Source organism: Zootoca vivipara, chromosome 17 (genome assembly GCF_963506605.1).
Source record: "Zootoca vivipara chromosome 17, rZooViv1.1, whole genome shotgun sequence".
Classification (NCBI taxonomy): domain Eukaryota; kingdom Metazoa; phylum Chordata; class Lepidosauria; order Squamata; family Lacertidae; genus Zootoca; species Zootoca vivipara.
In genome coordinates, this window is record NC_083292.1 from 30018856 (window position 1) to 30042778 (window position 23923).

At 45.3% G+C, this 23923-nt stretch overlaps 1 protein-coding gene across 3 annotated transcripts in view; it reads left to right on the top strand.

Annotated features, from left to right (window-relative positions):
* The first annotated feature begins 4290 nt into the window (after positions 1 to 4290).
* Positions 4291 to 23923, top strand: part of RTN3 (reticulon 3) — a 44265-nt gene continuing 24632 nt past the window's right edge. Inside the window, exons 1-2 of one of the 3 annotated variants that reach the window (XM_035097771.2) lie at positions 4291 to 4522; positions 19710 to 19760. In XM_035097771.2, coding sequence (XP_034953662.2) covers positions 4411 to 4522; positions 19710 to 19760 — 163 coding nt within the window. In that variant the 5' untranslated portion in view covers positions 4291 to 4410. The remainder of the gene's footprint in view (positions 4523 to 19709; positions 19761 to 23923) is intronic. The other 2 variants (XM_035097772.2, XM_035097773.2) reach the window with 2 other exon arrangements.

The following is a 23923-nucleotide window of genomic DNA, read 5'->3' on the forward strand; positions in this document are numbered from 1 at the left end:
CTTCCCGCCCCATCTCGGAGTAGGCAAGAGGCGGGGTCGCCGCCAGGCATGAAGCGGGGAGAGGAGGAGGGCAAGGAGCCTTGGGGAAGGGTGCATGCTGGGAATTGGAGTCCCTGCAGCCGCCGTCTCTCGCCCAAGGAACTGGGAAAGGAGAACCCAAGGGAACTACAACTCCCAAGAGACCAAGGGGTGGAGAATCACGGAAAGGACGCGCTCTCTCGCTCTCTCTTTCCCTCCCTCCAAGGGAGTATCTTGGGAGAAGCAGTTAGACGGAAGAGGTCGGGCTTCTTTCAGAGTCGCCAGGGAGGAGCTTTGGAAGCGCGTGCTGGGGAAGGCATCCTGTTTTTGAGGATCACAGCGGCTCCTTATACCTTTAAATTTTTAATTTAAAACATTTTAAAAAAAACAGCAGGCCGCTTCTTCGCAGATTTGCAGGAAAAGATGATCATTTATATGCAACTTTATAAATAATCACAAATGTTTACTTTATAAATAATGATTTGTAAATAGAAATCATCAGGACATAGGAATAACCTGCTGGGTCAGGCCAATGGCCCGACAGCATCCTGTTGTCATAGTGGCCAACCTGTGGGAAGCCTGCAAGCAGGATTCCAGCACAAGAGCACTGCAACAGCAACTTGCAGAGGCAGAACATGGCCATCCAGGCTAGTGGGTATCGATAATCTTATCCCCCATGAATTTGTCTAAACCTCTTGAAGCCATCTAGGTTCATGGCCATCAATGCCTCCTGTGGAAGTGAGTTCCATAGTTTTTAACTATATAGTACAATGCTTGAAGAAGTCCTTTTATCTGTCCTGAATCTTCCAAATGTCAGCTTCGTTGGATATCCCCAAGTTCTAGTGTTATGAAAGAGGGAGAAAAAACATTTTCCTGTCCACTTTCTCCACTCCATGGGCATAGGCAGGGGGGCAGGTGCCCACCATCACGTAAATAAATAAAAACTTAACTGACTAATCGCTTCACAGATAGCTCGGTTCTGCCCCCCCTCCCCCCAAAAAATTCTGGCTATGCCCGTGCTCCACTCTATGCGTAATGTAATACTGTAAACTATATTGCAACCTCTTGCTCACTTTTTCTCTAAACTAAAAAGTCCCAAACGTTGCAACCTTTGTCCATCACCTTGATCATTTTGGTTCACCATTTCTGACTATTCCAACTCTATCCTTTTTGAGATGAGGTGACCAGAACTGTACAATATATTCCACATTTTTATTTTTATTATTAACATGTACATCTCCACTTTCCTCCAAATAGCTGAAGGTGGAATACATGCTTCTCCCCTCTTCCCATTTTATCCCCACAACAACCCTGTGAGATAAGTTAGGCTTAGAGACATTGCAGTGGTCAGGGGATCTGAGGATTTGTGTTTCTGGTGTCCAGGAGATAGGTAAACTACAGTACAATAAATAACAGCAATAATAAAACACGAGTTACAGGTTTATCATGTGTCATTATCACAGTACTGTACAGTCAAACCTCGGTTCTCGAACCGCTCCATTGCCGAATGTTTCGGCTCCTGAGCGTCAAAAACCCAGAAGTAAATGCTCCGATTTTCAAACATTCCTCGGAAGGCGAACATCCGACGCAGCTTCCGCTGTGCAAAAACCTAGCTGTTGGCCAATCGGAAGCTGCATCTCAGAACTTGAACGTTTCGGAATTCGAATGTCCTTCCGGAACAGATTATGTTTGAGTTCCGAGGTTTGACTTTATATGAATGGAAAGAAGTGGTAAGCATTGAAATCAGCTAAACAGTACATAAAACAACATAGCAGTTGTTTATCAACTTCCAAGGCTGTTTCTACTCACCCCTCTTACAGTTCTGTATCTTTAAACCAGACTGGGGAGCTCTGTTTTGGCAGCAGTACACACCTGCAGGCCTCTGCCACCAACCCAGATCTCCCTGAACCTCACTGTTGTTGCCTCTCCCCCCCACCCCCCGAGCCAATGCCTGAGCCCTTCAAATCAGGGACAACTGCACACTCTCCGATTGCGATTCCCAGCAAGTGGTTTTCTAAGGCCTACAATGGAGGTAGAACATGACCATTATGACAGGAGTTGCCAGCCTTTGGGGGCCTGTGGGCACATTTGCAAATTGGAGCTCTTATGGGCACCACAGACATACTGCAATGTATTCTGTTGGCTGCTCTGTTCATTAACTTCTTTTGTCCTTGTACCTCTCCTGATCTGCAGCATGTGTTCAAACATGAAGATAAACCAACGCTGAAATCTTTCCCTGTTTCATTTTAGGCTGCTAAAAGCACAGGAGCAGGATTTATTAAAAAAAATTAAACACTAGCAATTGAGTTTCTATGTGTGTAGTACACCCCATTCAATAATGAAAGCGGAAAAGCTCACAGAGATAAAGGAACAATTGTTATCTTACCTACCATTCCTGCTTATCGGCCTTAAGATTACAAAGGTGTTTGTTTTATGGATTAGAAGTATATTTAGAACTCTTAAGTTAAAGGCACATTTATTTATATATTTAGTGCTCTTTTGATTCTGATGTGGAACCATAATCAGGAATGGAAAGGAAAATGTTCACACTGTTTTCTCAAACTAACAGCAAGTAGAAGCTTTTGTTTATTACTGGAACCGATACTTCACACAAACTCCCATCACCTTGATAACACCAGGTTTGCTGGTTCAATCCCTGTAAGGGACAGTTGTTGCAGGGGGTTGGACTACATGAACTTCACCCTTCCAAACTATCATTCTATTACAATATTTGAATACAGTACTGCCATTCATGCAGTGGTGATTTTCAGTAATCTCTCCAGTGTGGGGCTGCCCTACAATGATCTATTTGCAAATAAGTCTCAGTGAACTCCGTTTCTGAGTAAACATGAAAGCAGCAGCACTACCAGTGAACTATGGCCTTTTCCCTTGAGGAGCATAGGAACATAGGAAGCTGTCTTACACTGAGTCAGGTCATTGGCTCACTATCATCTATACCAGAGCTTTCCAAACTTTCCATGTTGGTGACACACTTTTTAGGCGTGCATTATTTTGCAACACAGTAATTCAGTTTTACTAGCAAACCAGAGGTTAAACCAACCCCTTTCCAGCCCCTGGAGGAGAATGGGGAGTGTTCGTGGGACACACCTACACACTGCAGCCAACAAGCTAATGTGTCAGGACAGTTTGGAAAGTTCTGATCAGGGCAGTCTCAAGCATCTTGGGCGCCCTGACGCCGTGGTGCGGAGATCGCTCCGGCACCCCCGCCCCATTTCTTGCCACGGCTGGTGGGCTTCCGCACCCCCCTGCCGCGCGGTGCCCCCCTACCGGCCTGCGCCACCCAGCCTACCCCTAGAGCCGGCCCTGGTTCCGATCCACACCAGTGTTTCTCAAACTTGGTTCCCCAGCTGTTGTCAGACTACAATTCCTATCGTCCCTAGCTAGCAGGACTAGTGATCAGGGATGATGAGAATTGTAGCCAGACAAGTTTGGAACCCAAGTTTGAGAAACGCTGGTCTACACTGATTGGCAGCAGCTCTCCAAGGTTTTGTGCAGGGAATGTTCCCAGCCCAGCATGGAAGATACCGGGGGCCTTCTGCAAGCAAGGCAGGTGCTCTGCCACTGAGCTATGACCCTTCCTTATAGGTAAGCCATCTTATATTGAGCCACGTCACAAGGTGTGACTGAGCTACTACCCTTTCCCAATTCCGAATTTCAGGAATACCGGTACTTAATGCATCCCTATTGCCATTTGGAAAGAGATTTTTCAGGAGGAGGAGGAGGAGAAAGAGTCCCTTCTGAGCTGTTTTCCCCATTTTCCTAAAGGTTCGAAACACGATTCAAAAAAGCAGATTCTTAAAACACAAAAGCGCCCGCCCGCGTTTCTTGACCGTTTATTCAGGCTCCTATGGCTACTGCGCACACGTAAGTGCCAGTCTTATCCACGCGCGCGCTCACACAAACGTAATAAACGGACTTGGAAAGCTCGCGAGAATGGGGAGGGGGCGTGATGCGCATGTTCAGTGAACAGCCTCAAAACCCGCCTATTCTCCCTAAAACTAAAAAAAAAAATCCGCCGCCCCCTCCCCGCCGCTTCTAACAACAACGTAAGGGAGGAGCAGAAATACTCTGCGGGAGGACGCAGGAGGCACAATACTGTAGTATACTGTATCGTATACCCCTATTCTTCCTTCCAGACTTCTCACTGCGCCTGCGCACGAGAGCAACCTCCCAGACCCGCCCCTCCGGAGTACGCCTGCGCGGCGATCCGGCCCGCCGCCCAGTTTCTGCGCCTGCGCAGTCTGCCCTGATCGCCTCGTTCTTGTCAGTCAGCGCCTGTCTGTTGAGAGGGGCGGTCGCTTATAAGTGAGGTCCTCACCGCTGATTTCTTTTTTTTTCCCCGTCGCTTTCGCCGCTGCCGCCACCGACGAAATGGCTGAACCCGCCACCCAGTCCCCGTTTATTTCTTCATCTGCTGGGGGTGGCTCCTCGGAGCCCGGAGGCCGAGACCTCAAGGGGGCAGGTTCCCCCCAGCCTTGCGCTGGTAAGGGAGGGGAGGTGGGCAGGGGGAAAGGACAGCTGGTGGGGGGAGGGGGCTTGGCGTAGGGAAGTGCCGGGTGGTTTGTGGGCACGAGGAAGGAGGAAGGGGTGGGCGGAGGCGGTGTAGCAAAAACTTAAAACCCTGAAAGGCACCAGGATTCCCTGAGACGCTTAAATCATTGCATTTCCGAATCCTGTTTTATTATTATTAAGACCAACCCAGGTAAATCGGCTCTTACAGGGAGTACTTTGTCTGGAATGAAAAAAGAAAAGAAAGCAAAATAGCCTTTATTGTCATAAAACATGCAGGCAGGGCTAAAGAGTACTGCCTTTTATGAATGCCTTTTTTTTTAGTACTGTAAGTCTGAAATACGGTAGACAAGATTTAGCATTGAACCAGGGTGTGTGTGTTTAGGTATATAAACATATGCATATTTTTATATATATAAAGTAACTATTAGGAGAGCATTCAATAAGGATAATGTCCCTTTATTGACATCAAAATTTGCATTTAATTTTTTTGCAGCTGCTGTTAGGACTAATACATATTTCCATTGATAATATGTGAGTGTTTTGCATAGAAGGCTTCCAAAGGTTAACTCATTTTCATTCAGTATATGTGTGTGTGTGTGTTTGTGTGTGCTAAAAGAAGAGCAGTGTTAGAAAAACACATTTCACTAGAACCAAGTAACATATTTGTCAAGCCAAGAGTTCACATTGTGGCATACAGATTTGTGGGTTACACTGATCCCTCCATTGGGCCTGATTAAAGTATAATTATAAAGGTGGGAAATGGTTGGGTTTTTGGGGGGGGGGGATCCTACTGCTGACTGACTATAACCGCATAGGAAACACTTATCTTCCCTCTTTAAAAAAAATATTTATCTCCCTTTAAAATTTAGCCTGAGAGAGTGAGAGTACTGTGTGACAGAGCAGATTGCATATTGTATTGTGAACATATGGCGATCCTACTAAAGATATTTGATGGTCCCTGCAGAAGAATCAGTGAGTAGAAGAAGAAGCATGGAGCTGATATAGAACTCCAAAGTGGGCTACACTTAAGGAGAGAAAGGGTGTGTCTGAAAGGCTTAAGAGGAACTGTTCTGGAATAAAATGCCATTTTGGATGATGTCCATTGGAAACGTGTAACGCAGAGAGGTGCACCAAATAAAAAAATGTGTTGTGGCTAATGTGTGGGGTGAATGAAGATTGCTATGCAAACAGGACTGTGTGGGAAATATGGTAGGATGGGGCAGAAGGCAAGCAAGACTTGTGGGTGTGGTGTTGGTGCTATGGACAATCCTTAGGAGACTGAAGTAGCCAGTGTGTTATGCTGGTTGGTAATGGGGTGTTGGGAGTTGTATAATAATTGTATGTCCTTTGTGGTATGTAATTGTGTATAGGGGTGTTCCTGAAGGAGAACTGAATGTAATAGTCTTTTGTACATAATGGTGGTATTCCTCCCACCATTCAGCAACCTGCTGCTTCCTAATCCACCATTTCATACGCCTTGCAGCCTTATCAGGCATGATGCAATGGCAAGGTTTGGATTTCAGACTCTGGGGAGGCCATTCCCTGATACTGGCGGTGATTCTGAATGGGATAAGGAAAGCTTGGGTTTTAAGGGCACTCTTCCATAGCAAACTGACTGGGGAACAGATACACTTACGGTTGGCTGAATGTTGCTTTTGTACCTTTTCAGTGCATTTCCAAATGTGGTCGCTTGCTAAGCACTTGAAAAACACCAGCTGGGCTAGAGGCTGAGAAGGGAGTGGTGTCTCAACTGGAAGGTGGGGAGAGGAAAGCTACTGTCTGCTGTATGTTTGTCAGATTAGACTCCAAAATGTGTTTCATAGCTCCAAGAATTGAGCAACCTTTTTTATCTGCGTTGGGGAGGGCTTGCTGAGTTTTTTCTGCATCTAGACTAGTTGCTTCCTTAATCTGCCCCCTCCCCTTTCCTCAAGCAGGTGATGGAACTGAAGGGGGGCACATTGCCTTTTTCCATTACAGTTGCTCTGTCATCATCTTTACTAAGGTCTCTTGTTGTATTGCTGGCTCCCACTTGAAGCAGGAATGCAGTCTTAATTATTTTAAAACCTTACCTGAGGGGGGGGGGAAATCCTGTAACCTTGAGGTTTTTTGTGGGTGGGGGACATTTGGAGGTGTACATTTAATTATTTGTCTTTGAGAAGGCAGCTTTGATGACAGATCTTCCCTTTCATGATGCTTTTAGGCAACTGGAGAGGGAGCAGGGAGGCACCCCAGAAAACATTTTGCAATATGTATGGCTCCTCTCCCCCCTCTCCTAATAAGCTCCAAGGGGCTGGGGTGTAAATGGTTCTTATCTTCTAAGGCAGCTTTCAGATAGAGGTGGGAATGCTCATTTTTTTAAAAAAAACAACACCACAACAAACTGCACTGCAGATGCTTCACTGAGGGTGGAAAACACAGGCCCAAGTGACAATGCTTTAAAAGGGCTGAGTCTTGCAATGCACCCCATCTAACAATAGCTCTGCCTCATCAAGTGGCCCAGCTGGAGGTTAGCTGACTTTTTTATTTTAAAAAAAACCACCCCTTTGTGGATTTTGTTTTGAAATTCCTGACCACGCTCCTTCCCTTGCATGGGCATATTAGTAGCGTCTGGTATGCGGCAGTTCTTGTAGTGCCAACGTTTCAGTCAAGATGCCGTCTTTCTCTGTATATATTCTCTGTATATTTTTACGTCTCCAATATGTCAGTCTTGTCTTGAGATGTCTGAATTGTGGCTGCTTGCTCAGGAAAGAGCAGTTTCTTTCATGCATAGTCTTCCTTGTAGAGTCAAGGTCAAATGGCAGCTATATTGCATGCAGTAGTCCATTGTCTTGTGACTGACCAGTAGGCAAACACGTATGATGTATGACTTAATGCCAGATGGGGAAGGGATGTTGTTGATCCTTGCCAACCGTATAACTGTTTCCTTGTCTGTGGTCTGATCTTTGTGCCCCTCGAGTTTAACAGTTCCTCGGAGGCCGCTCCTGCAAACCCAATCCAGCTGTCTCGAGAATCAGGCCTTTTCACCACACCAGTCCTTCTCCAGATCAGCGAGCATCAGTCTCCATCATGGAAGCTGAGCCTTTTTTTAGTAGAGATGAGGCGCCAGGCATATGGCTGTAAGGTGCTCAGGACATGTATGAGCTTCAAGGTCAGCTCACTTAATGCAGAGCAAGGTGTGGACTTCATCTGCTGTCATACACATGGCCAGCTCCCCCACAGATGCCAAGTAGTGCTATCTGCATCATCTTACAAGATTCAGGCTTAACGTGTCAAGGAAGAAGAATGTTAACTATACATACACGTGAATGTGTATCTCTTTGTGTGGTCTTTATGCCTTATCAGCAGGACAGGCAGCAGATGCTGTTGTACCACAATGGATGGGCAGCACTTTGAACACACACAAAGCCCTATAAATGGTAGGTGGTATTATTGCTGAGGACTTGCAAGTTCCAATGTACTTGAACCAGAGGTCAGCTTCTTAAACCTCTCTGCAGAACCATTTTACCCAGTTAATTGTCACTTTAAAATTGTCACTTTAAAATTCAACCATCAAAACTATTCAATTTTGACTGTGTTAACGGTGCCCCAGCATGTGTTCCACAGAAATGTTGTGCAAGACCTGTCAGAGCACATGCTTTGCATGCAGAAGGCACCAGATTCAATCCCTGGCATCTCCAGGGAGAGCTGGAAAAGAGCAGTCTCCGAAACCTGGGAGAGCTGCTGCCAGGTCAGTGTACGCAATACTGACCAATGATATAAGGCCTATGTTCCTCATTTTGAACTGGGCATAGAAACTGACAACTTGTGAACTGTTTAAGAGAGCTAGTTTCTAAAACTGTAAATATGGAGTTGATGGGTGTGTCATCAATGCTTTCGCCAAGTTATGTGTGCAAGGGTGCATGTACACATGGGGAGGACTCTCAGTGACCAGGAACATGCCTCCGTACCCTAAGCAGTGCTTCTTTGTGACTAGCAGAAGTAGGGCAACGTACTGTATTCTAAATAAGAATCTGCTTGCATCTGTTTACGACGCACAAATTAGCCACCAGGCCTCCATTTTGGCCTGTGGCTTATGGTTCTTTCACTGTCATGTGGACACAAGAACTGAGCACATCTTTTAGCTTGGCAATACATCAGCCTTGTATTTAAGCAGAACCAGAAATTGCACCCAGGTGAGTGAATGGGCTAGTGGAAGAGGGATAAAGCACTTTGTCCCTCTTCTGGGCCCAGCATAGAATTGTGACACTTTGTTTCTCCTTTGCCAGGCATCAGCAGGCTAGGATTTTTTTTTTTGTAAAACATTTTTAAGCAGGCTACTGTAATAACTTTGTGGGCTTTATTTTACAACATTGCAAACCATAATGGAGTAGTTTTGATGCAGTGAAGAAAAGGAAACACAATTTCCTGTACCTCTTCCTAAAGCCGTTTTCTGCCCTTCAATATTGAAGAGGATGGCTAATTTATAATCACTAGCAAGAGAATTGCAGATCCAAATTGGTTGTATTATGGTCTTGAATTATTTTTTTATAGAAAAAGGCATCTTAAGGAATTTAATAGACTAAAAGAACTGGGCTCTTCAGACATTCATCTGCTGGGTCACTATGACAGGGACCCTCTCCCTCAGAAGGGGATAGCATGGTCCTACCTTGCAGGAGGGTTGAGAGCTCCTCTCATTAAATTGGGTTGCCATATTTCAAAAAGTGAAAACCAGGACACCCTTAATGTTGAACTTTTTCGATTGACTCGCCTGAGATCCAGGACAAAACGCTGCCTTTCAGAAATTCCCTCCTGACATTAATTCTGCCTTTGAAATCCGGACGTATGGCAGCCCTACTTTAACATGCTTGCCTTAGTTGTGACTAGAAGGTAAAAAATGGCCAGATCATGGTGATGTCATTTCCTTAATTCTCACTATCTCAGAATTGTGAGGGTGATGTGCTGAGTTAACAGAACTTGTTCTTGAAACCTTGGATTTGCTTTCCAAAATATTGAGGTGACCGCTTGGCATCCAGGGTCATGGCTGTGTATGGTTCTGCTGTTGTACTTGTCTTGTGCAGCATTTACTCTTGCCCATTGTTTGTTTGTTTGTTTAATTCATATCTCACCTTTCTTCCATGGGCTCAAGGTGAGTGCCTGGCCTAAGGTTGCCCAGTGATTTCAAGGCTGAGTGGGGATTTGAATCTTGGTCTCTCAGGTCCCAATCTGATGCCCGTCTGTCCTGCAAGAAAATTGTATTTAGAATGTTGGGTTAAAACCCTAATGTGGATCAGGGCACCCCTTCCCTGTTGGATCAGTACTTCTTTTTTGCCTTCCTGCAATGATGCATTTCATTGTACACATTCCAGCTCCCATCATACCCGACTGGAAGCCATGCTGGCTATGACTGTTGGGGGTTGGAGTGCAACAGCAACTGGAGGGCATCAGGTTGGGGAATTGTGCACTAATGCATTAAAAGAAGTACAGTAGTCCTGCAGGTGCTGCATTGCAGAATCAATTGCTTTAAAAGCCTGGGATCCTTTTGCTTTTGTGGAGCCAGAGCCCCAAAGGATGTTGCAAGAGAAAAAGAAGTGCATCCATTTACTCTCTGAGATGCAATCAGAGAGCTGCATCCATTCTCCTTTATAACTAATAATAATACTAAATTATGCAGCACACTTGCTTTGCATTTGAGATAGTTATGAATAAGATATTGATCTCTCTCTGTGTGTGCTGGTGAACAATTAGAATACAGTACTTGGATAGTTACCCATTTCAAGGCAATTTGGTCCTGGGACACTGTTGTACTTGAATCTTTTTTTCCCCAGCCTTGGATTGCAAACTTAGTGGACCTCATTAGGAGAGAGATTATGGTTTCAGAGGTCTGGGTCCAATGTAGCCAAGCCATGGATAGGCCCTTGTGAGCAAACGGTGGACCCCCTTGGCTCTGTCTTCTTCCCTCGCATGCTCCACTTGCCTTCTTTCCTTCTTGCTTCGAGTCAGCCAAAGTTTGCTTCCAGAACTGGAATTAGAAAGAGATCACAGTTTGAACTCGTGTTCCAGATTTTGGTTGCTCAAAGCAAGGGAGGGAGGGGATTTCGGCAGGTGAGTGGAAGAGGGAGAATGAAAATCCAAAGTCTGTACATGATGACAAAACCATGGCTTGGCTGTGATATTTAAACTGGCCTGTCTTGAGTCTTTCATTGGGACGCTAACCTGCCTCAAACAGAATTTGGTGACTTGGAGGTTGGGTCTGTCCATGGCAGTAGAATGAGGGACTAACATATGCTGTTTCACAGAGATAGCCAAGTGATGCCCTTCTGGTGTTGGTGCACTGCAACTCATATCATCCTTGACCATTGGCAACGCTTGCTGGGGCTGATGGGAGTTGGAGTCCAACAACCACCAGTTGGTTTCCTGCTCCAAGTTAATCCCTAATAGAGACATGCCACTTTTGCTTTTTAAAATAATCAACAGAGGAGAACATTGGGGGGGGGCAGGAATGATCCCTGCCTGCAGCCTGAAGTGCTTTTGTCCATTCATCCTACCGCCTTATTCTGCTCCATTTGTAGAGCGGTCCTGAGATGCATTTTGTTGAGAACCTTAATTTAAAAAGCACTTGCCTGGCTGAAATTATGGGACTAAATCATCATTTTTTTGAAAGCTCCAGGTAGCTCATTAGTCAGTTTATAAAATTTTAAATGTTTTAGGGTGAGGCAATGATTCATGGTGTGATTCTGGGCTAAGAGGTGCCGCTTCTTGGAAAAGCAGGTCAGTGAAACTGGAAGTGTTGGTCCCAGTCATATTTTAATTGGGGGTTGATATGGACCATCTCTGGTTTGGAGTTGATGCAATCATGAAGCTCTTAAACTTGATGACACAATGCCCCGGACTTTGCTGCATGGCAGTTAGGCAGCTTGGGATCAACCCACCATGTGAAAAACCTTGGCTTGATGTTGTGTTTATATGGACTCTTAGGAAAATGGCCACAGTGTGGGACCCCCCAGGTTTTAAAGGCTTGATTGCATATCATCTGCTTGTACAGTCAGCCAAGAGCCTTGATGGTGCCGTTGTACCGGTAACTAAATTCAAGACTGGTTAGAAATACTGGACTCCAAGCAGCTCTGTTAGATGCCTGACACTCCTAGCCAGAAGTCTGGGTACTGTCCCTCAAGCAATTAGGAAATGTCCCTTGTTTGGATGCATTTCCTCTTACGCAAGGCAGCTTAATTGTGTTTTCCACTAAACAGAAGCAAAGTTGACAACCTGCTTTTCCCATCTCTCTCCCTCTGCATTGGGAATACACTGTGCTTCTGCACAAAGGCAGCTCTAGGCAGCCTTCCAGCTTTGTCTCAGCAACACGCACCCACACCAGCCATCATAACATGCAGCTCTTTCCTGTGATCCACCCCTTATGTGCAGGCCGCTGTTGCTTCAGCTGGGATGGCCTTAATCCTTCTTCTTTTTTACAGAACAGGTCTCCGGTGCTCATGAAACGGACATGGTGCGATCCCATCTCGCAGCATCTTTCCCCACCACATTAAAGCAGCTTGGAAGGGGGGGTGGACATATAGATTTTGATAGGAGAAGCCACATTGGGGAGATGGGGTGCTCTTGTACTCTTTTCCAACACACATGAGCTGCTGTTGTGTCAGCTGTGAGGTGGAAGAAGGCAGGTCTAAGACTAGCACCTGTCTTTCTCCCTCTTCCTCCCCGCCCAAAGCATGTCCAGCGTAATTTTTTGGAGAGTAAAAGAAAGGGGTTTGTTTGTTTGTTTGTTTTAGAAAGTGAGAGTCAGTGCTCAGATCAAAATCTGAGCTGCTTCTCTTTTTAAAAAAGAAAAGCTACAATCACATTTCTTAATGAAGTGATCACCAGTGATATACCTGGGAGTGGTACTTCTAAAGGTCATCGATACTAAATCTTCAATTGATGTGAAATGAAGGGTGGGAGGTGGTATGTTATACGTTCCATGATATGAATCTGTACCAACCACAAACTTCCTACAGCCAGGCCTCTAGCCAGGAATGTTGCAATGAAATGGGGTGGGGAAGTATCAGTGCAGCACAGCTGGAAACTAAATATAGGTAGCCTGTTATGCTTATAGCTGTGCATTTGTAGAAACAGTAAATTCCAGGTGCTTCTCAGTTACCCCAAGAACTCGACACCCATTGGCCAGAACACTGGTGGGTGGGAACAGGGCGACTTCTTACTGAGCGTTTGGGTAGAATTCTGCCTGCAGCCTCTCCCCCCCCCCTTTCCCCCACAAACAAAAGAACTAGAGACTGCTTTAAAATTAAAGTTGAATGTTCAGGGAGGAGACGTATTTTTTCCCCTAATTTCATCAAGCAGAGAAGATTCTGTGGGTAGAGGAGAAGACTTCTGCCACATTGATGGCCCCTGAAATAATTAGGTGTAGATTTCTCTGACATTATTTTGGTGGCAGCCTTGTCATAAGATCACATGAATCCTACCACCAACATGTGATTGATTTGCCTTATTTACATATTTATATGCAATCTATTTATTGCCTCCATCGCATCTTCAAGTAGCTGTCCAGCTGAGCTATTCTGAGTTGTGCAGGCTTTGCTGACACCCTCAGAGGCCTGCTGTGACTACCACATATTCCGGTGTATAAGATGACTGGGCATATAAGATGACCTCCAACTTTTCCAGTTAAAATATAGAGTTGGGGATATACAGTGGTACCTCTACTTATGAATTTAATGCGTTCCGAACGCACATTTGTAAGTCGAAAAAATTCGTAAGTAGAAGCAACCCTATCTAAAAATTCGTAAGTAGAAAAAATCCTATCTAAGCCGCATCCAAGATGGCGGATGGAGCTCCATTCGTAAGTAGAAACATTCGCAAGTAGAGTTATTCGTAAGTAGAGGTACCACTGTACTCGCCGTATAAGAAATACGACCCGGCGTATATGACATCCCCCAACTTTTGAGAAGATTTTCCTGGTTTAAAAAGTAGTCTTATACGCAGGAATATACAGTATTTGCTGCCCACTTGTGAGGATCATGAGAGGCCTTGCATGACTTGCCAGCAGATCCAGAGCCACCATTTATTTGAAGGTTTAAGGCAGGGGCGCCCAAACTAAGGCCCGGGGGCCGGATGCGGCCCAGTCACCTTCTAAATCCGGCCTGCGGACGGTCCGGGAATCTGCATGTTTTTACATGAGTAGAATGTTTCCTTTTATTTAAAATGCATCTCTGGGTTATTTGTGGGGCCTGCCTGGTGTTTTTACATGAGTAGAATGTGTCCTTTTATTTAAAATGCATCTTTGGGTTATTTGTGGGGCATAGGAATTCGTTCATATTTTCCCCCCAAAATATAGTCTGGCCCTCCACAAGGTCTGAGGGACAGTGGACCGGCCCCATGAGGAAAAAGTTTGCTGACCCCTGGTTTAAGGTTTAAGGATTCTTGTTTATAACTCAGCTTTGTTGTTTAGATAGCGCCTACAGCTGGGCCTTGAGGTGTGTCTTCTTCCATGTGAATCTCCTCCAGATCTGAGTGATGCTGTGGTAAAAGTACAGACTCATATGGATGGCAGATCAGCTTCCACAAGAAGCTGGCTCCGGTGTGTCATGGTCATTTGTCATGGTTGTCCTGTCCTGTCATCCCCCCCCCCCCCCGTGGAAAGTGAAGGCATTTCTCTCTTCCCATGCCTTTGGAGAGGTGTGTCTGTTGAGATGTGTTCTGCTACAGTGCTTATTTTCCTTAATTTTGTTTTACTTTCAATTAAGTGGTGTTACGTTATTGTTGTTGTTGTTATTATTACTACTACTACATCTAAGGGTTATATTTTTTCTGCCTCAAAAAAAAATGTGGGAGAGAATCAATTGCATTGTGGTCCTAAGATTGTCCTGTGACTGTCTTGTTTGTTAACTTGAACTCTGCAAGTAGCAAATGTTTCTTAAACCAGAAAAAAATAGTTATGAGATTCCGGAAGAAAATAAATATGTGAAAATGAAACAGAAGTAAGGGGGGGGGTGTAAATTGGCGAGGGGAGAGTTAGTGGCCCAGAGTGTGAGTTCTGATGCCCCAGCCACAAATATCCTAGATCAGGCATGTCAAACCTGCGGCCCTCCAGATGTTTTGGACCTAGCTAGGGATCATGGGAGTTGTAGGCCAAAACATCTGGAGGGCCGCAGGTTTGACATGCCTGTCCTAGATGTTCCTTGACAAGCTATTATTTCAACCTCCTCACTGGCTCCGTTTACAGTGAGGATTTAATCCTGGTCTATTTGGTAGAGGTTGTAAAGACTACTGAGACGTCATAAGAAGCAATTTGAACACTAATGAGATAAATGCTGGACTTGATAGCTGTACAAAGGTTAACTACTGCCCACTAGTAGTAATTTGCACTTTTAATGAAGATTCAAGTTTTTTTTTAGTAGGTTAATATCTTGGCACTTGATGACAGTCAAGAAATCTTAAAATGGTTTTCAGACCATTTTGTGGTCTTTAAACACAGCCCTGCACATTCAGAAAACTGACCATATGCTTTGGGGATGGCATTAAAGCTTGGAGTAGCTTGGGCTTTTTAAGCTCACTGCATTGCTCTGTGCTTTGATTATTTAAATGTTTTGTTAGATGCTTTAGATCTTTGTAGTTCTTTTGGGGGGCCCCTTGTTGGCCCCGCTGGGTAGAAAGGTGTGGTACAAATATGAAAGAATGATAAGGAATGTGTCTGTAACTTGACCTGTTTTGCCTTGTGCTGTCTGTCAAGGTCTGTCTTGTCATAGGTAGCAAAATGCTTTGTTGTTCATTGTTTGGGGTTTAAGAAAAAAACAAAAGAGCACTATGTATATTGTTTCCATGGTTTTTCAGCACAGTTGCTTTTTCTCAATGCAAATCCCAGCTTGGGATCCGCTCAGGCTGCCTCAGAAAGGCCTCCACAAAGAACCATCTAGAACTCTGCAATTACACTCTGGCTGTGCACGCAAGCCTCTTGCAAGGTCTGATAAATCAAAATAAAGATTCCTTTGAAAGCTTAATCCTGTGGGCAAATGACACTAAATAGCCCTATTGGCAGAACAGCTGGGAACGGAGGAATGATTGATAAGGGGGGCCAGGGGCTTTTCATTCATTTATTCTACCAGTGCATCTCTTCCCCCACCCTGAGCCTTGTTCTCTCCTGCACAACATGGGGCTGTAGCTAGGGAATGTATTTGCCAATGGCTTCACAATGCACCTCTTGTAAAAGAGGGAGACCTCTGGTGCAAATTGTAACTTGTCATCTATGGTCTGCATTGAGCTGCTGTTCATCATTGCTAAATAAGCTCCGGTGTTGAAATTTTCCCCTTGCGGAGGGGTGTTTGGGCAGGGATAAAAATGAGAAGCAACTGGCTGGCGAGAGCCTCCTCCCTTTCTTTTTTCCCTTAAGGAATTATTGCCAATACCAGTTCCCAGCCTGGCATGTCAGGTTTTCAAGCTTGTTCTCTCTCTTTTCTGTACAGTTACTCTGGAAAATATGAGTCATCTACCAAGGTCTGTGATAGTGGATAAACTGGTTCCGTCATGTACACTTTCCTGGCCATAGTTCTATCCTTAAGCAGACTGCAGAATGTGAGATTCCTTAGGTATGCCTTGGACACGATCCTTTCTGGCAATTCCACACTGAACCTCAAGTTACGTGTACTGTAGTCAGTGAGAGACAATCACTTCTCAAAGATGTGTGTTAGAAACCGAACTTTCAGATACTTTGGGATGCATCTGATTAAGCCCTACTCAGAGTAAACCAGTTGAAATCAATGAACTTGTTATTGATGATTATTGATTTCAACAGCTTCTTTGGATACAACCCGTGTAACACATACAGTGGTACCTCTACTTACGAATTTAATGCGTTCCGAACGCACATTCGTAAGTTGAAAAAAATTGTAAGTCGAATCCCATAGGAATGCATTGGGAGAAAAAATTCGTAAGTAGAAGCAACCCTATCTAAAAATTCGTAAATAGAAAGATGGCGGACGGAGCTTCATTCGTAAGTAGAAACATTCATAAGTAGAGTTATTCGTAAGTAGAGGTACCACTATATCCTCATTCTCCAGTAGATTGTATGTATTAAAATGTACGTAGCCTGCCTTTCGAGAAAAATCTTACAAAGGCTAATGTAATTAGTAAAAAAATAAAAACAAAAATACCATATGTCCTGTAAAAACTTGTTGCAGCAGCTAATTATAGTGCATGCTAAAACTACAAATTGAAACAGTTTTGGTAGGAGAAAGCCTTTGAGGGGGGAGTAGCCATTCCCAGGCACTTGGAAAGCATTAAAGAAGGCTCAAGGCCCCTGCCCCCTCTCTATAGCTCCCAGTTTGCAGTTAGAAGGGCGGGAAGTGCCACACAATGCAGAAACAGGTGTGTTTGTGTGTGTCTGTGCCATGTCCCAAGCCAGCTTGGAGTAGGGAAGACGGAGGCTTGCTTTGACTGGCTGCATTTGTCAGCTGTCCCATGCATGCATGTGTACCTCTCTCTCCCTGTTCCAGCTCTGAGCTCAAGGACAAAGGGAAGCTCATAATGCCAAATCGAATCCCTTGCTCCCTCTGAAATTTGGGGTGGGGGAGCAGGTGGGAATCATCTGCCCCACTGGCAGTGAAGTTGCGAGGAAGCCTGGGGCTCATCACACTTGCCCAAGGGCTATCTGAATGCATGACTTGGCCAGTAAATTTGTGGAGTTCAACCATGATTTGGATGCTAAGCTACGGTTAGTACAAACCAGCCTTCCCCAACCTGGTGCCCCACAGATGTTCTGAATTCACCAGCTACCATCAATCCAGCCAACATGGCCAATGGCTACGGTTAATAAGAGTTGGGAGTTCAGAACATCTGGAGGGCACTAGGTTGGGAAAGGCAGGTGTGAATCATGGCTTGACATAAAGAACTCTTAATATGTAAACATTTTTGTCTTTCCCAGCAAGAAGGGGGTGTTGGGCTTGGGCAACGGAGCTGTTTTCTGGTTAGATTCTGGCTGAGAATGGAGGTGTGAGGAACACAGAAAGCAATATGACAGCAAAGGGTGTGACGTGATTGGAGAGAGAAGAATCAGCAATAAGTGAGGGATGTGTTTTGACGCTCTTGACCAGGGGTCCCCAAACTAAGGCCCGGGGGCCAGATGCGGCCCAATCATCTTCTAAATCCGGCCCGCAGACGGTCCAAGAATCAGCATGTTTTTACATGAGTAGAATGTGTCCTTTTATTTACAATGCATCTCTGGGTTATTTGTGGGGCATAGGAATTCATTCATTCTCCCCCCCCCCCAAAAAAAATATAGTCCAGCCCCCCACAAGGTCTGAGGGACAGTTCACCGGCCCCCTGCTGAAAAAGTTTGCTGACCCCTGCTCTTGACTGTGCAGATTCTGGTAGCATAACTGATGGTATGTTTTGATACCATTTGATCCAGAATGCGGCAGCTAGACTGGTGACTGGGAGCGGCCACTGAGACCACATAACACCGGTCTTGAAAGATCACCTCCATCGTTCTGCCCGGACACTGAGATCCAGCACCGAGGGCCTTCTGGCAGTTCCCTCATTGTGAGAAGCCAAGTTGCAGGGAACTAGACAGAGGGCCTTCTCGGTAGTGGTGCCTGCCCTCCCATCAGATGTCAAAGAGAAAAACAACTACCAGATTTTTAGGAGACACCTGATGGCAGCCCTGTTTAGGGAAGCTTTTAATGTTTAATAGATCACTGTGTTTTATTTTTCTGTTGGAAGCCGCCCAGAGTGGCTGGGGAAACCCAGCCAGATGGGCGGGGTATAAATAATAAATTATTATTATTATTATTATTATTATTGATATGTATTGTGTGTTTCAGAAAGAGTTTGAGTAAGGATTCAGACGGGTTTCAGTGGCCTGGCAAAATTCTTCCACCTATTTTTATAAGGAAGTTGAATTCATTTCTTACTACAGTATCTTTGCATTGAAAGCCAATGCATGAAAGCTGGCAAGGCGAAGCTAATTTTGTCATTCCTGCTGCATCCAGGTACTCAACTTTGGGAGCTGCAGGAAATGATCTAGTAACCAGACTCAGACAGGGGCCACATTGGCTGCCCTTAACTTTGCACATCTGAGGCTGTGGCCTCTGTGTAAAATGGGGCTGACCAGTTTTCTCTCTCTAAAGCAGGGGTGTCAAACTCAAATTCATCGGGGGCCGCATCAGCAGTTTGGTCACCCTCAAAGGGCCGGTTGTATCTGTAGGACTATGTGTCCACTCTTTATTATCATAAATTATTGTCACTGCATTCAATTATTACTGTTTTTTGTAATAATGTAAGTAATAACTAGCTCTGAAAGCAGGAACATAGTCAGAATAATGTCAAGTAGATATTTAAATGTACAATTATTGTACAATTTATTGAAAAATGATTTTTGGTAACTGCACTGGGTGGTGGAGGCTCGCTAGGGTTTCATGCAGGACCTTTGCAGAGCTACTAGTACCTGGAGATGCTGGGGTCCTTCTGCATGCAGGACAGAGGAGGATTCAAAGTGCTACAGAGCACTGCTGCGTTGCAGAGGCTCGGGACTCTCCATGCGGCGTTGCCGGGCGCTGACCCGGCAAGCTGCCTCCACCTTCTCCTGCTGTGGCTCGGGGTGCTCCACGCAGCGCTGCTCCGGCCGCCTTTCTATCCGGCCCCAGCTGTTTGTCGGCGCTTTGTCGGCGCGGCGCTTCAGCAGCAAGGTCCCGCTGCTGGGTCCCACTGGCTGGGGCGCTCGGCGGGCCACATGACGAGGTCTGGCGGGCCGGATTTGGCCCCCGGGCCTTGTGTTTGACACCCGTGCTCTAAAGTCTCATTTAAGCAGTTGCCAAAAGCCTTCCAATTATCCTGAAGCGTAGTTAGTTCCTTGTTACATACCTGTTCTTTTCCTGGCATTTCAAGCAAGAAAAGAAAAAATCAGAAGAAAAAAAAGTGTGTTGTAGGTATTGTCATGTCACAAGGTTATCCTTTTCCCTTCTTAAGCAGATGGATAATATCCTTCAGTTTGGCTTTGCTGTCGTAGAAACTTCATAAAACTTTGCAGCCAGGTGAGTGAGTAGCTGCTGATCTTTCCTCAGCCCCTCTCCTGTGGCCCAGGTACAGCTGAGACATCTGGAACTACAAAGCTGCAGTAATGTTTGTTTTTTCCTCCTTTCCAAGGTCATCAAGTCTCATCCTATGTATTTTCCTTTCAGATTCCTTTGTTTCTTCCTCTCAGCCTGTCTCTCTCTTTTCGACCTCACAAGGCAAGTCTGTCATTTTTCTTGTACCCCTGCTAAAAGAAAAATGTTGCAAAAGAGGCTGTAACTGGGAGCAGGATAAGGTTCATCTTTTTCAATTATCCCACATATGCTCTAACTGGCTCCGTAACAGCTAGTTGGGTTATAGTCAACAGTGGCTCGTTCATGGCCTAGTATAGTTAGTGTCTACCTTCCCATTACTATTTCTAGCAAGCTGTAGCGTTAAACTCTTGTCTGTGTTAAAGGTGCAGTCTTGAAACCACCATATTTGCTAAAAGTACATGGATTATTGTTCAGTGAAACAGTATATCTTTCAGGGAGAGTGGGGGCTTGGTTGCCCCATCTGTGAAGAGGGGCAAAATTTTAGATCAAAAACTTCTCCAGATCGCGAAGTTTCAGGAGTTCAAGGTTAGAAAGGAACTACAATCTCAACATGGCTCCAGTAGGCCTCTCCAAGGCGTTGTGACATGTTTCACAAAATAAATCTCCTTTGCTCAAGTTAATGTTAATCAACAGAACAGCCATACCCTTATGTAGTTGTCTGTTTGGATAGTATTGCATCCTAGGCTACTGGTTTTCAGACTGCTTTAGGATACTCAAGAGGTACCCCTGAGTGATCAGCAAAGGTAGTAAGCAACTTCCTGAAGTCCAGCTTGGCTGTGCTTAGCAATCTTCCCATGTGATGTGTGGCTGTAAGGGAGAGTTGAGCATGCACTTGGTTACATATGTCACATGGGGGGCAGTGAGGTCCAACGGACCTGCCCGGTGCCCTGTAAGTGTGGTACGCTTGACAGATCATGCCCCAGAATCTTTACAGTGCACGATGGCTCCCATAGAAGATGCTCCAGTATGTACTTTGCGGACAGTTTGGAAAATTGCTGTCCTGGACTCTTTGCTAAAGTGAATGAATGGAAACTATTTCCAGCTTGCATGCCTTTGGCAGCAGATAGTTTGGTGCTGGCAGTGTTGATGTGGGTTTCCTTCGCAGTCATACAAAGTCAATAAGAAGGAATGGTGGGACCTGCCTTTGTTGGGAAGGAGGTGTGTGATGTACCAGGAAGATGCTGGTAGGGAAGGTGCTGAAGAGTCGATAATTCTCTTGGCTCTTTAATACAGCTGGTGAGGACGATATGGATAGGCTTCCATATTATGTATGTTACCGGTACATAATAAGGGAGGGGCCCATAATTTCATGGTGAAGCTCATGCTTTGCATACCAGAGATCTCACATCTGATCCATGGCATCTCCAGTTGAAAGGATCCGGGAGAGCTGTTGCCAATTTGAGTAGACATTACCGGACTAGATGGACCATATGGTCAGATTTCCTATGGCAGCTTTAAATAACAAGACCAGGTAAGAAAGAATTTGAAGATAACTTGATCCAGAGATGGGAAGCCAGTGGCTCTCCAGATGTTGGTAGACTACATTTCCCATCAGCCCAAACCATCATGGCCAATGATCGGGATGATGGCAGTTGTAGTCCAGCAACGTCTGGAAAGCCACCAGTTCCCCATACCTTATTCCATGACAAACCCAAGTAGTAGGCTTCAATTGCAATGAAACAAAATTTCTGTGTTTCCCACCCTTAATGTTTCTCAGAGAAGTCAAGGGAATAATGGTGCTGATGTCTGTCTTCAACAGGATTCAGAATCTCACATCTTACCTTCCATTAGGTGAATTTTCACCTCCGTGGAACTCTTTATATGCCAAGTTACCTCGCAGAGGATGCAGGGTGTTGGCCAGACTTACTGGACCCCTGACCATTGGCCAACTTAGTCAGCCTTCCCCACCCTGGTGCCCTCCAAATATTTAGGACTCCCAAGCTGCAACTAATTGGCCATGCTGGCTCTTAAGAGGGCTCCAGATGGAGGAAAGTTGGCCCTCATAAACAGACTTGTGTCCTAGAATAACTTGCCTAGCAGGCAACTAAGAATTCCATTTGGGCGGTTCAGTTTCTGTGCTAAGTGCAGAGGAAGAAAAGCTCCTTTCTTCATGACCAGTCTAGAAATGCAGAGGGGAGTGGCAAAGAAGAACAGTTCACTAGGTAGCCAGTCAGTGTGGTAGAAGGTTACCTCTTTCTTCAGTCTACAAAGAAGCAGAAGGCCATGCTTCTATGCAGTCCATGCAGGATGGGCCCACCCCTCTTCCACTACCAGCATGAAAATGCAGGCCTCATGGCGGGCTAATAATTTTAGTGAGCTTATTTACAAGCCTGTGCTAGAAAAGAAAAGAAAAAAGCACACACACACACACCACATTCACCTGTGACTTCACATTACATGAGGAGACTACTACGGTAGTAGCATATGATCTGATCTGACAAAGTTTGTCTGCCAGTCCTGATCTTCTCACTGAGGAGCCCCAGGGCTCCCCAGAACACAATTTGGATCAAACCACTCCCCATGGCCATTAGTAGAGGTAGAAGCTTAGGACCTGCATCCAGGAGTGTGGAACCTATAGCCCTCCAGCAGTTGTTGAATTGCACTTCCTGTCTTTCTTGGTTCTTTGCCACGCTGTGGAGGGCTGAAGGGTGTTGGAGCATAAAAACATCTGTAGGGACCACAGGTTCCCCACCCCAAGCAACACAGCATTTCAGGCAAGGCCTTGGAAGTTCACGCTGGCTTAGGTTTGCTCCCACTGCCAACACAGGTTGGCCCAGTGAAAAGTGGTAGCCGTTTCTGCCCCCAGAGCTAGCTATTTGCTGATGGAGGGTTCAGGTTTGAAATGTTGGCTGCTTTTTTGTTTTGCTTAAACACCCACAGTTGTGACTTGCTATAAGCAGCTTATGAGCACGCTGACACGCCATGGTGCAAGCCAGGCGTGATTTTAAGAATCAGGTTGCAATTCATTCCACATCAGCAACACTGCTGGTATTATTGTTGTCAGTCCAGCATTTTGCCTTGCATCACCCCATTGGCACCCATTTCATCACTGTTGGTGTTCCAGGGAACCCTTTGGTTCCTCTCTTGGAGGACGAACACAACTGTCCTAAATTACAGCTACACCCGATACCGTGGATTATTGTCCACTGCGTCATGCAGCTGAAAGGGAGTGTTGGCTGTCGATATATATCCTAACCACCCCAGTTGAGACCAGAGCAGGTCTCGGAATTGTCCTAGCCAAACAGCATCTTGTTTCCAAACAGTGTCCTGCTAGATGTCACTGCCACAAGGGTAGCCAACCTGTGGCTCTCCAGATGTTGGACCACAGCTTCCATCATCCCTGACCATTGGTCACTGTGGCTGGGCTTGCCAGAAGTTGGGAGTCCCAACAAAATCCAGTGGACACCATGTTAGCCTAGTCTAGAACAGGAATAGGGAATATATGGCCTTCCAGATGTTCTTAGTCTCCCACAGCTGCCATGGCCAGCAGTGGAGTCCTGCAACATCTGGAGGGCCAGAGGGTTCCCCAACCCTGTGGGGCCCTTTTGTTTGTCCTTAGCACCTTGCATTCAGGGGGTAGACTGAAACCATTTAAGGCACCTGAAATGCTTTTGGCCCCGGAATAGGAAGCTGCTACAATGAAAGATATGGGGCAAACAGCAGCAAACCAGTTACAGCCTTTTTTGTAAACAACAACAAAAACATTTTTCTTCTCACCCCCCCCCCCAATACTTACAGTTCCCTCGAGACCTAGCTTGGCTGCAAAGTCCTGACTGATTTCCTTATCTTGGTGCTGTGGCTTATCACATGCTATTTCTATGGCTGCTTCTGCACGCTGTGTTATTCTTTCTCTCTCTCTCTCTTGAAGAGCTTCACCTTTGTCTGTGTAAACTTGCTTTTTGAAGAAACCGAGCACTCGCCAGTTTGATTTGGCAGGCAAAAAATGGAGGTGTGGGGTGGCAATGGCAGTAAAGCATGCAGGCGACTAAAATTTCTGGGCAAGATGCTTAGTCAGGAGGGGCTCTAAGGCATGTGCTGGTAAAAAAAAAATCCTGACTCTGATCCAAAAATTCTCCTTGATTCTGCAATGAAAACAAATCATGTAAATTTGATTAAACTTTTAAAAAAATATGAGGCTTATTCTTGGTTAGCAGAATAAAGGTAGTATTTAGGTTTGGTTTGGTTTGGTTTTTCCAAGGGCTGATGTGGAAGATTGGTAAGGTGGTTAGGGTTGCAGTGACATAACCAGATATTATGACAAATTCTGATGTTACAGCCAGACTATG